This window comes from Rhinatrema bivittatum, chromosome 7 (genome assembly GCF_901001135.1).
Source record: "Rhinatrema bivittatum chromosome 7, aRhiBiv1.1, whole genome shotgun sequence".
In the NCBI taxonomy this organism is placed as follows: Eukaryota; Metazoa; Chordata; class Amphibia; order Gymnophiona; family Rhinatrematidae; genus Rhinatrema; species Rhinatrema bivittatum.
Genome location: NC_042621.1, coordinates 286,186,070 through 286,198,686, shown reverse-complemented (window position 1 = coordinate 286,198,686; position 12,617 = coordinate 286,186,070). Strand labels below are relative to the sequence as shown.

Genomic DNA, 12,617 nt, shown 5'->3' with positions numbered 1-12,617 from the left:
TGGAATGCATACATTTTACAGCACGAATTCAGCTGACGCACATCTTTCAGTCGCTTCTTAAGCGTACTGATCGACTGATAGTGCCTATAGTTAAGAAACCTAAGTGCCTTTCCCTCTATGCTGCTTGTAATATTCGGGCATCTCAGCCTGGTGTTCCCTCTAACTTGTGCCAGCATGGCTTAGAGGCTCAGGAAGAACTACCTTTGTCTGATTTTTCTAAGCCTGGTTCTTCCAGCCTGTCAGAGGGGCGCCTGACCTCGGAACTCCCTTAACTGGTTCGTCAGCGGGGCAAGGTAGCTCAGTGGCCTCAGGACAGGTGCCTTCTAGTTTTGCCATGGATCCTTCTGCCTTTTCTTGGGTGGAATTTTTTTCAAGGATTGCAATCCTTTCTTCAGGCGCAGACCTCAGCCCCAACCAATCTTGCCAGGTCAGAGCCTCAGGTAGTGACCTCCCACACACCTGCTCCTGCTGTTAAACGCCGAGGTACACTTAGATCGGCAGCCAGTCTTCCAGATAGGGATCCGGATGGCACGGATGATGAGACCGATCCTTACACTCTGGATTATGGGGAAATTCCTCTGGGACTGGAACCGTATGATGTGGTTCTTTCATAGAGATGAATTACTAGCTCTGATTTCCATGTCTAAGCCAAAAAAAAAATCCCATTTTGCTTTCTTTGTGCAAAGCCTCTTGTTTTTTCTTTGTTATGGAGGCCATTCAAGAATTGATTGATCTTGAGTGGGGTGCCCCGGAGAGTAACTTCAAAGGAGGTCGAGTCTTGGAAGGCCTGTACCCCCTGGATCCAGTGGCGAGAGAGTAGTTGCATTCTCCAAAAGTGGACATGCTTCTGCGTGCCGTCTCCAAGCGGAAAACTATCCCCATGGAGGGAAAAGTGGCCTTGAAGGAAGGATTGAGGCCATCCTTAAGCAAGCATTTGAAACTATGTCAGTGACCTTGCAGTTAGCTTCTTGTTGTTCCTTGGTGGCTTGCTCTTGTTTACTTCAGTCTCAGGAGGTCGATGAATCTGGAGTGAATTCCAGAGCAGTTATGGAGCCAGCAGCCACCTTATAGGCTGATATGGGCTGCACTTTGGTCTACACCTCAGCCAGAGGGGTGGCTTCGGTAATAGCAGCTCGGCGTTGGTTATGGCTGAGAAATTGGTTGGCTGAAGCGACCTCCAAGGCTAACCTTACAAAATTGCCCTTTAAAGGCTTGCACTTGTTTGGGAGTGAGTTGGAGAAAATGGCCAATAAGTGGAGCGAATCCCTGGTTCCTCGGTTGCCGGAGGATAAGAAGCAGATGCCGTGCTCCTTTGGCATGAGAGATCATATTAGGAGATCCAAGCATTTTCGACCCGACAGAGGAGTGACCTTTCAGAGGACTCGACCTTTTGGTCCCTGACAGCCCAGATGGGGCACAGACTTGGGTAGTGGCACCTCCCGATGAAGGTGTGCTGTCCCACTCCCAATGAACAGGAGTTAGGGGGTCACCTCTCTTTTATCAGAAGTGGGTCGAGATCACATCGGATCAGTGGGTCCTGCAGGTGATATGAGATGGATCTGCACTGGAGTTTCGCATATTCTTCGGGACATGCTCATGGTGTCTCCTTTCCATTCCTCACAGAAGAGGCAGGCTGTGGATTGTACGTTGTCAAGGCCTGGTGTGAAGTTCAAGGGGTGCTTCCTCGTTCAGTTAAGATCCTACTCCTTTTGGAATTTTTGCAGGATTGATTGAATAAAGGGTTGGCCCTTAATTCCTTAAAGGTTCAGGTAGCAGCTCTTGCTTGTTACAGGAGCCAGGTGAATGGTGGACCTTTGTCGGCTCATCCTGATGTGGCCAGTTTCTTGAAAGGAGTGCAACATCTTCGTCCTCCCTTATGGTTAGCGGTGCCCTTGTGGAGTCTTAATCTAGTTTTGGATTTCTTAGCAGGCCCTATATTTCAACGATGTGTAACCTTTCTTTGTGGTTGCTGACATTGAAAATGGTGTTTCCTATGGCGATTTGTTCTGCATGTAGAATATCCAAGCTGCAAGCCTTGTCTTGCCGGGAGCCGTTCCTTCAAGTGACTCCAGGGGTGATACAGCTGCATACTGTTCCTTCTATTTTGCCAAAAAAGGTCTTGGATTTTCACTTGAATCAGTCCATTTCCCTGCTGTCTCTGGATAGGGAAAGAGATGCTGAGAAATATCTCCTGTTGCGGCCCTTGGATGTCAAGAGACATACTGTGAGGTATCTGGAGGTTTCTAAACCTTTCTGGAAGAAAGATTGCCTGTTTGTTCTCATGGTGGTAGTAAACAGGGCGAGCTAGCTTTGCGGGCTACAATAACTTGCTGGATTAAGGAGGTAGTCACGGCCACGTATGTGGATGCTGAACAGCCGTTACCTAGTCAGGTTAGGGCTCATTCCGTGTCATGGACTGAGGTCAGATTGTTGTCTCCCGTCAACATTTGCCGAGCTGCGACGTGGTTCTCCTTACACACCTTTTCCAGGTATTATCGTCTGGATATGCAGACCTGGGAGGACGCAGCCTTTGCATGTGTGGTTTTGACTGGGCCGTGGGCAGCCTCCTGCCCTATTCAGGAATAGCTTGGGTACATCCCACTGATCTGGATCCATCTGATTAGACGCCAAGAAATGAGAAATTACTACTTATCTGATAATTTCCTTTCCTTTAGACCAACAGATGAATTCAGCATCCCACCCTTGGCTGCTGAATGATTATCCTATGGTCCTCCTGCATGGCTATGTGTTCCAAGGGTTACTGGTAAGTGTTAGTCCAGTACCTAGACTAGTGTTGATGTATTCTTTGTCTGAACTCAGCGTTTTCTGATGGCTGAGTACTGAAATGGTTATCTGTTATTGATCAAGATTTTGCTAGTTTGTCCACAGTTGGCTTTTGCAGAGAATACTGGCAGGCGGATGTCACTGCAGGTGTATATATATTCTGTGACATCAGTTTTGTTCCATCTCCATCTGTTGGTAGAGGTGCATAACCTACTGGATTTGAATTCATCTGTCTGTCCTAAATAAAAGGAAATTATCAGGTAAGTAGTAATTTATCATTATTTAAATTAGCATCCTTCTGTTGTAGTAGTAAACAAAGGGGAGACATTTCTGCCTTTCCATAAGCTGTAAAGATAAAATTCATTCGACGCATGATTTTTCTCACTTCCTGGCCATTTCTATCTGGAAATCTGAATATGCTAAGCCAGGATTCCTAAGCATGTTCTGGTGACCCAACAGCCAGTCAGGATTACAGGACACCCAACATAAATATGCTTGAGCTAAATTTGCATGCATTGGAGATCCAGCATATTCAGATTTCTTATGCATACTCATTACGCATATCTTGAAAACCTGTTTGGCCATGGGATCACTTGGACAGATTTGGGAATCTCTATAATAAGCATTTTCCTCACAAACAGAATGAAGAAAACCTTCAGTTCATCTTTTGCTAAGGGAGGACGCTCTCTTCCTGGAATTCCTGGCACAGATGTCATGCTAATCCTCCCTTGTTTTCTGCCCTTATTCACATTGCAATTTATGGTTTTGCCAGATCAATGGAAGACAATATCCAAAGTCTTGAAGAGCTCGGGACATTGTCTTGTCCCAGTTGAACAGAACCTCATTGATGTAGTCTGGAGAGATCGCCCCCAGCGGCCCTGCAAGCCTCTCATGACTCTGAGTGTCTCCTACACAGGTTGGTGGGAAGTATTGTTGATTATTATCATTTTAATTCCTTTTCTTTTTAATTTATTTGGCTTTGTTTAGGTGGTTCCTTGATGTAGCTGAAAGTGGATCTTTTAACTACAAATTGGCACATTGAAAAAATCAGTAAAATGATCTCGGTTTACCATGTCGCCTAACTAGACTCTGTCGTTGTGTCTTGCCGCTCTGTTTTGTGTAGATTAGAACCTAGAAATATTTATATCATAAGTAAGCAGTAACATTTGAGAGAGTGTGTTGAAGAACATGTATGTATGAATACTGTACATTTGGAAAAAACTACATTTATTAGTGATTACCAAAATAAGGAAATGAAAAAAATATTTGGAAAAGCTTGTTTGTTGTTACTGTATAATTCCTATTTTATTATTCTTGCATCTCTTTCCTGGCCTTTATTCTTGCCATTTTATAGAGCGATATTGGTAAAATTGATCCGCTTCAAAATGACATGACCGTCAATGCAGTAAGGCTTTGTAGAACGTAACTCTGACTTTATGCGCTTCTGTTTTTGAGAAGGAGCATTCTCCTTCCAGCCATGGACACATCTAATGTCTACATTTCGACCCAGACCATGTTTGCTTGTTTTGGCATAACAGTTGGCTGGAGTATGCACTATTTGGGCCCCCTCTCCTTCTCCGGACACTGTCATTACAGTTGCTATTGGGAAAATAGGTTATCCACAAACTCTGGAATGCAAAAAAAATCCAATTAATATGCTGACAGTCACAGCGTGCGGTGGGCCTTGAGCATCTGCCTGTTTTGCCCATGGAATAAAGAGGTCCTGGTGGTTTATTTCAGCCAGAAAGTAGAACCAGAGAGCATTGTGAGGTCAAGCGCTGTTAGACCTGACTTGCCATTGGTTCTTGCCCAGTAATATTTGGAGTGTATACAGAAAGATGTTGATGCTGTCTGGCAAATCACAATGTGGGATTTTGCTTACAGGAATAAAATTACCAGTGGGTGAAACGCTTGCAAATAAATTGGCATTTCACTCTCTTAGACTGTAAGAACATAAGACTTGCCATACTGGGTTAGACCAAAGGTCCATCAAGCCCAGCATCCTGATTCCAACAGTGGCCAATCCAGGTCACAAGTACCTGGCAGGATCCCAAGGGGTAGACAGATTCCAAGCTGCTGTGCCACCTGCAGTCAGTCAGTATTTCTCTTGTCTCCAGGAGATGGCAGACATGCACGATCCTGCAGTCGGAGAGTGCTAGGAGACCTAATTGCTCCCAGAGATTATTAGATCCCTGGGGCCATTCCTCTGGTAGATTATGGAAGAGCAGGGGGGGGGGGGGAGTCAGTGATCCTTGGCTTCGCTTGCTCCCAGATAATAGGGGGGGAATTCTGAAAGTCAATGGTGCTGACTTCCTTGTTCCCCTTTCTTCTCTTTTCCTCTGTCTCTTCTATCCTTTCCTTTCTGATGGGTTGAAGACCTGGGAAGAATTCAGCAGGAGGAAGTACTTGTTATTGTTTTGTCTCTTGCTGAAAGTTTAAAAGTTTTAAGAGTTTAAAGAAATAAAAAAGTAAAAATAGAGAAAGTGAGGCTCCAGTGACTGTACTTATTCGTCAACGGTGGCTTCTCTCGCATTTGGACGAAGGAGGAGGAGGATTACCTTCAGGGATACAATGAGAGGAGAGGGGGAGCAGAGTGACTGTTTTACAGGTCAGACAGCATAGTGCAGAAGTCATGTCGTCTCCCACAGAGTGCTGCAGGGTACATAAGAACATAACATAAGATTTGTCATACTGGGTTAGACCAGAGATCCATGAAGCCCAGTATCCTGTTTCCAAGAGTGGCCAAACCAGGGCACAAGTAACTGGCAGGATCCCAAAGCGTAGATAGATTCCCTACAGCTTATCTCAGGGATAAGCATTGGATTTCTGTAACGCTACCTTATTAATGGTACAAGTAGGAGCCTCCAAGGAGGCCCCTTTCCAATGAAAAGGAAACTGTAGAACTAGGGTTCATGAAATGAAACTCCAGGGAGGACGACTCAGAGCCAATGTCAGGGTGGTGGATGCCTGGAATGCCCTTCCGGGAGAGTTGGTGAGGATGAAAACAGTAAACAAATTCAAAAGGTCATGGGATAAACACTGCAGATTCCTAAATGCTGGAGGTTGGAAATGAAGAAAAGGGTGCATGGGGGTAAGCCCCATGGAGCAGTAGTTACTACTAGGGATATGAATCGTTTTTATAACTAATAGAAATATCGTACGATATTTCTTAATTCATTATATATTGGGTAAAACGAGAACCAAACACTTTTTCCCCCGAATTTTCGTGAAAATCGTTTTTCGGGTTAGTGCACGCTAACTTCCTTTAGCCAGCCGATTCCCATACATAAAGTTCATGCATAATTACGCCAAGAGTGGATGGCGTCGTCTCCAGGTTGCTGCTTCCCCTTTTTTTTCCTGGGGAGGTCCTGCCACATCTTGACTTACTGCAGGGGAGAAGAAAAACTGATACTTCACGCATAACCAGCACAGCTCTCTGCTTCAAGGCAGGGGAGAAGAAAAACTGATACTTCACGCATATCCAGCACAGCTCTCTGCTTCAAGGCAGGGGAGAAGAAAAACTGATACTTCACGCATATCCAGCACAGCTCTCTGCTTCAAGGCAGGGGAGAAGAAAAACTGATACTTCACGCATATCCAGCACAGCTCTCTGCTTCAACGGCAGGGGAGAAGAAAAACTGATACTTCACGCATATCCAGCATAGCTCTCTGCTTCAACGGCAGGGGAAAAGAAAAACTGATACTTCACGCATATAGAAACATAGAAACATAGAAATGACGGCAGAAGAAGACCAAATGGCCCATCCAGTCTGCCCAGCAAGCTTCACACATTTTTCTCTCATACTTATCTGTTTCTCTTAGCTCTTGGTTCTATTTCCCTTCCACCCCCACCTTTAATGTAGAGAGCAGTGATGGAGCTGCATCCAAGTGAAATATCTAGCTTGATTAGTTAGGGGTAGTAGCCGCCGCAATAAGCAAGCTACACCCATGCTTATTTGTTTTACCCAGACTATGTTATACAGCCCTTATCGGTTGTTTTTCTTCTCCCCTGCCAATAAGCAAGCTACACCCATGCTTATTTGTTTTACCCAGACTATGTTATACAGCCCTTATTGGTTGTTTTTCTTCTCCCCTGCCGTTTGAAGCAGGGAGCTATGCTGGATATGCCTGAAGTATCAGTTTTCTTTTTTTTCTCCCCTGCCGTTGAAGCAGAGAGCTATGTTGGATATGCGTGAAGTATCAGTCTTCTCCCATGCTGTTGAAGCAGAGAGCCATGCTGGATATGCATCGAAAGTGAAGTATCAGGCACATTTGGTTTGGGGTAGTAACCGCCGTAACAAGCCAGCTACTCCCCGCTTTGTGAGTGCGAACCCTCTTTTCTTCTCCCCTGCCGTTGAAGCAGAGAGCTCTGCTGGATGTGTGAAGTATCAGTTTTTCTTCTCCCCTGCCGTTGAAGCAGAGAACTATGCTGTATATGCATTGAAAGTGAAGTATCAGGCTTATTTGATTTGGGGTAGTAACCGCCGTAACAAGCCAGCTAATCCCCTCTTTGTGAGTGCGAATCCTTTTTTCCACATTTCCTCTTGCTGTTGAAGCTTAGAGCGATGTTGGAGTCACAGTAAGCATGTGTATGTTTATTTAATAAGGGTATTGTCTCCAGGCAGTAGCCATCATTCTGGCGAGTCACCCACTCTTCATTGGCAGCCTCTTGACTTTATGGATCCACAGTGTTTATCCCACACCCCTTTGAAGTCCTTCACAGTTCTGGTCTTCACCACATCCTCCGGAAGGGCATTCCAGGCATCCACCACCCTCTCCGTGAAGAAATACTTCCTGACATTGGTTCTGAATCTTCCTCCCTGGAGCTTCAAATCGTGACCCCTGGTTCTGCTGATTTTTTTCCTACGGAAAAGGTTTGTCGTTGTCTTTGGATCATTAACACCTTTCAAGTATCTGAAAGTCTGTATCATATCACCTCTGCTCCTCCTTTCCAGGGGAGAAGAAAAACTGATACTTCACGCATATCCAGCACAGCTCTCTGCTTCAACGGCAGGGGAGAAGAAAAACTGATACTTCACGCATATCCAGCACAGCTCTCTGCTTCAACGGCAGGGGAGAAGAAAAACTGATACTTCACGCATATCCAGCACAGCTCTCTGCTTCAACGGCAGGGGAGAAGAAAAACTGATACTTCACGCATATCCAGCACAGCTCTCTGCTTCAACGGCAGGGGAGAAGTAAAACTGATACTTCACGCATATCCAGCACAGCTCTCTGCTTCAACGGCAGGGGAGAAGTAAAACTGATACTTCACGCATATCCAGCACAGCTCTCTGCTTCAACGGCAGGGGAGAAGAAAAACTGATACTTCACGCATATCCAGCATAGCTCTCTGCTTCAACGGCAGGGGAGAAGAAAAACAGCCAATAAGGGCTGAATAACATAGTCTGGGTAAAACAAATAAGCATAGGTGTAGCTTGCTTATTGCGGCAGTTACTACCCCTAACTAATCAAGCTTGATATTTCACTTGGATGCAGCTCCATCACTGCTCTCTACATCAATGGTGAGGGTGGAAGGGAAATAGAACCAAAGAGCTAAGAGAAACAGATAAGTATGAGAAAAAAAAATGTGTGAAGCTTGCTGGGCAGACTGGATGGGCCGTTTGGTCTTCTTCTGCCGTCATTTCTATGTTTCTATGTCTTGCCATGTCTGCATTTTCTTCTTTTCATGCGCTCCCACTTCGACCAAGGGCGGGGGTCCCAGCTCCTGTACAATGAAGTATCCTTTGATACCTCTGTTTTTTTCTTGGGGATTAAGTTTATCTCCTTGCTGCTGTGGTTGTTTACCAGAGTTTATAGTCAACAAGCAGATCTTGATAAGCTGGCCAAAGTTCTTAGGTAATTTTGTACTGCAGAGACCGTGTTTCTTTGCCTGTCAGTATCCATCTTTTGCAGTTTGTATCCCTCTGAGGTCAATATTAATATTTTGTTGTTTTCAGTGGTGAAACATCAGGTATCTCCCTGCACTTGTCTGATACATATACTATTCAGATTAGAAAACGTCATCATTTCAGGTCTGTCCAGTTGAAGAGGTCAGGTCTAGTTTGGTTCACCTAGAGGTTTCGAAACCCTTGCTCATTGGGGAGTGGTATTTGTTCTTAGTTATAGCTTTGATAAATCAATACTGATGGGCTACAGGTGGCACAGTACCTTATGTAGGTGGTTACAGTAAACCTTTTAATCTGTCTCCATCTGCTGGCAGGGGAGAAAAACACATCCATCTGGACTGATCTGGTAGGACTCGAGGAAAGAAATTCAGCAGGTAAGAAGCCAATTTCCCCTACCTGCATAACTTGATTCTTCAAACTTTTCCCTCCTTCAAGACCATTGTAATTTTAGCTGCAATTATGGGAAGATTGCATAATATTTATCTGCATATAAAAAAAAGAAGCAAAAAGTTGGCGGCTCAGAAGTGTTGAAGGGAAAGTGCTCGTGTACTTTTCCTTTTTTTTTTTTTTTTTTTTTTTAATTATTTAATGCACCCTCCACAGTGTAACAAATACCCGTGGACTTTGCAGCAAGGTGTCCAGTTTGAAAATTGCTTCTGTTGTACATTGCAGGTGTATCATGGCAGACAAAGATCAAGGCCTTACGTGCTAAAATGGCTGAAAGGAAAGCATCTTGGTTTGTAGTTACGGCCCTGGATGAGGTTGCATGTAAGTACTGGAAGTGCTTTTTAAGTGCATCGTTATACCAACTGGATCACTTATAAAGTGGGAGAGTACAGCCCACCAAGAATAAAACTCTTTAGTTAGCCGGCTAAGTGGTGGGTGCTGCGAGGGTGTAACTGGGAGGAGCTGAGTTAGCTGGATAATTTATCCGACTAACTCCACCATTCAGGGTTAGTTGGATACCCTATCGAGCTAAATCTGGTTGCCCATGGACCTGCCCTAAAGTTAGTCAGATAGACCTATCCAACTAACTTTAGGATAGCTGAGGGTAGGCGTGACACTGAATATACAGGCTAAGTTAGACAAATAGGTTTATCTGGTTAACTAGCCGAGCCACACAGCAGCTGAATATGGACCTCTTAGTCATTAATTTAAATCTTAGCCAGCTTATGTATTGAGATTCTTGCTGGGCAGGGTGTTAAGGTCACACCTTATCATGACTGAGAGCAGAAGATGTTAATTGTAAGGCTTCCCACACTTTTATCCAGTGTGACCCAATTTTATCACTTGAAAATTCACATGACACCAGATGACAACCAAAACAAATTAACAGAGATGCAATTACCCTCCAACAATCGTTCCACTTTCACATTCCAGTAGATCCTTCTCTTACCCACCTTCTCCCTGCCAGCTGATCCCCTTTTACATCCCCAGCTCTTCTCACCTCCCAGCATGTCTTCTCATCCATCCAGCCTATATGACATCCCCCAGCTGATTCCTTCTCACCCCAAATCCTTCTTGTAACTCCAAAATTTACCCTGTCATCCCCTCCCTCTCACATCACCCATTCCCACCTTACTCTCATCACCATCCCCTCTCTCACCTACTAGCCTCATCTCCTCCCTTCAACCCCTTCTCTCAGATTCCCACTCCAGCTGCTCCCCCCTCATCAACAGCTCCTCTTATAAACCTCCAGTCGATCTTCTGTCACCCTCTTCTGCTTCTCTCTCTCTCTCTCTCCTCCCCTCCAAAGCCAGTCCTCCTCTTGAAACTCCCTTTCAGCTAATCCAACCCTCGTATATCTGCTGCATCTGATCCCTCCCTTCCAAAGCCCCTCCTCCAAGCACCCCTGATCAGGGGCAATGGCAACATTTTTCTTTAGGGCCCCAGAGCAATGGTGGGTGACAACTGGTGAGAAGAGAAGGTAGGCTGATGATAGGGGCAACATTTCTCTCTTGGGGTAGGTTCAGTGGTGGGTGAGAGAGAGAAGCACTCATTACTCCCATCCCCTCATGGCTTAGTTCAGAGCCGGACAGTGACCTGCAAGCGGCAGCGGTATTACTAAGCATGTGAGGCCTGTGAGCGGGTGCAAGCTCGCAGGCCCTGATCCCTCCTCTTGCAGGGCTTCCTGTCCCCACAAATCCAAGTGGGGGGCGGGGCCACTGCAGGACCTGTGTGCGCGTGCTGCCTCCCGCTATTAATGCTGCTGCCGTTTGAGGAACTTGTGACCCCAGCTGAAGGTTTTGACACTCCATCTGGGGAAGCCCTGGTTAGACTCTCCCATGGGGACCCAATATAATAAGATGTGAGTAAAACAAAACGTGTGCCGAACTCAGCGCTTGTTTTCTTTACTCATCCGTTAAAAAAAAAAAAAAAAAAAAAGACTTACGCAGAAATGCTTAGCGCACACAGACCGTGATAAATGTGCACGAAACATGTTTAATGTGCATCATATGCAGAAAACGTGTGCTCCTAAAAGTTGTGTGCCGAAAACATGAGTTAGAGGCACATACCTTGTTTTCTGTGCATAAATCCCAAGTACAGGATTCCCCGCAGTATGGGAGCAGCCCTATAGACTAACACCCATCCCAGAGCCTTTACTCCACTTCTGACTGGGAGTTAATTTTCTATTGTTAAGGAAAATTGAATTAAGCCCATGCACCTTGAACAGTAATAGCTAATGCCTCAGTTTACATGGAATTTACATGGAGGAGCGCTTTTTTTTTTTTGTGTGCTAAACTCCTTCTTAAATCAGGAGTAAAGTTGGATGCACACAAATGTGTGCACAGCTGAGAGCACCATAAGAACAGAAGTGCCATACTGGGTCAGACTATGATCCATCGAGCCCAGCATCCTGTCTCTGGTAGTGACCATTCCGAGTTGCAAGTACCTGGCAGATCCCAAAAAGTAAATCTATTTCTAGGATAAGCAGTGACTTTCCTTTGTTTAATATTGTTTTACGGACTTTTCCTCCAGAAACACGGCCAAACATCTTTTAAACCTTGCTATGCTACTCACCTCGACGACATCTTCTGGCAACAGATTCTGCAGCTTGATCATACACTGAGTGAAAAAGTACTTTCTAGGATCTGTTTTAAATCTGCTGGTTGTTAGTTTCCTGGAGTGCTATAGCACATCGTGAATTGAGTGTCTTGGTTTTTGACCTTTTTATTTATTTTTTTAAATCTAAAAGATGAATGTGTGCTAGTAATGTGCGTTTGTCACATCTGTTTCAGTGAATATGTGCGTAGCTTGCCAACTTTCTAGTACACGCAGGAAAATGGACAGTATGCATGTATCTCATTATTAAAATGCACATGTACTCTCCATTTCCCGATTGTACTAGAAAGTTGGCGAGGTACGTACATATCTCCCGAAATGGATGTAATGAATGCACATCCCTAACGTATGCGCTGTTTTGAGGAGGAATGTTGGTCCTTTAATAGGAATTACAGTCTACCAAGGTTCCAGCTATCTCTCCAGGACCGAAACCCGGCACTGCCTGTGCATATTGTACAAGGAAGCACTTAAATAGGCGACTCTACCTGCTCAGCTCAGAAAGATGGCTTGCGTAGCAATCATCCTTGGAGTATATAGTGCCAAGTTTTATAGTCCTGTGCACTTTCTAATGGTGTGAATGTAAAAGTTCTTTTCTCCTTGGTTTGGGGCTTACTTCTGGGTGTTGCACACGTGACCATCTAACCGCATGTGACGTAGCTGAATCTGTTGTAGAGGTTTAAGGGCACTGCAAGAAGGGAACAAGACCTTTTGTTATGCCCCAAGCTTAGAGTCCTAATGAAGAAATGAACTCAGAATATAATTTAAAGACACAACAAGACTGAACTGGAGCTCTGTGCACCCTCCAGCAGCATCTTGAGCCTAGTTAACATGTTAAGTTGTCAAGGTTTTTGTGCCTCTCTT

General features: G+C 44.9%; 1 protein-coding gene across 1 annotated transcript in view; it reads left to right on the top strand.

Moving 5' to 3' along the window:
* XPNPEP1 (X-prolyl aminopeptidase 1) overlaps nucleotides 1-12,617 on the top strand; it is a 139,379-nt gene that overhangs the window by 61,335 nt on the left and 65,427 nt on the right. The window contains exons 6-7 of the mRNA XM_029610346.1: nucleotides 3,557-3,700; nucleotides 9,366-9,461. Of these exons, the coding sequence (XP_029466206.1) occupies nucleotides 3,557-3,700; nucleotides 9,366-9,461 (240 nt within the window). The remainder of the gene's footprint in view (nucleotides 1-3,556; nucleotides 3,701-9,365; nucleotides 9,462-12,617) is intronic.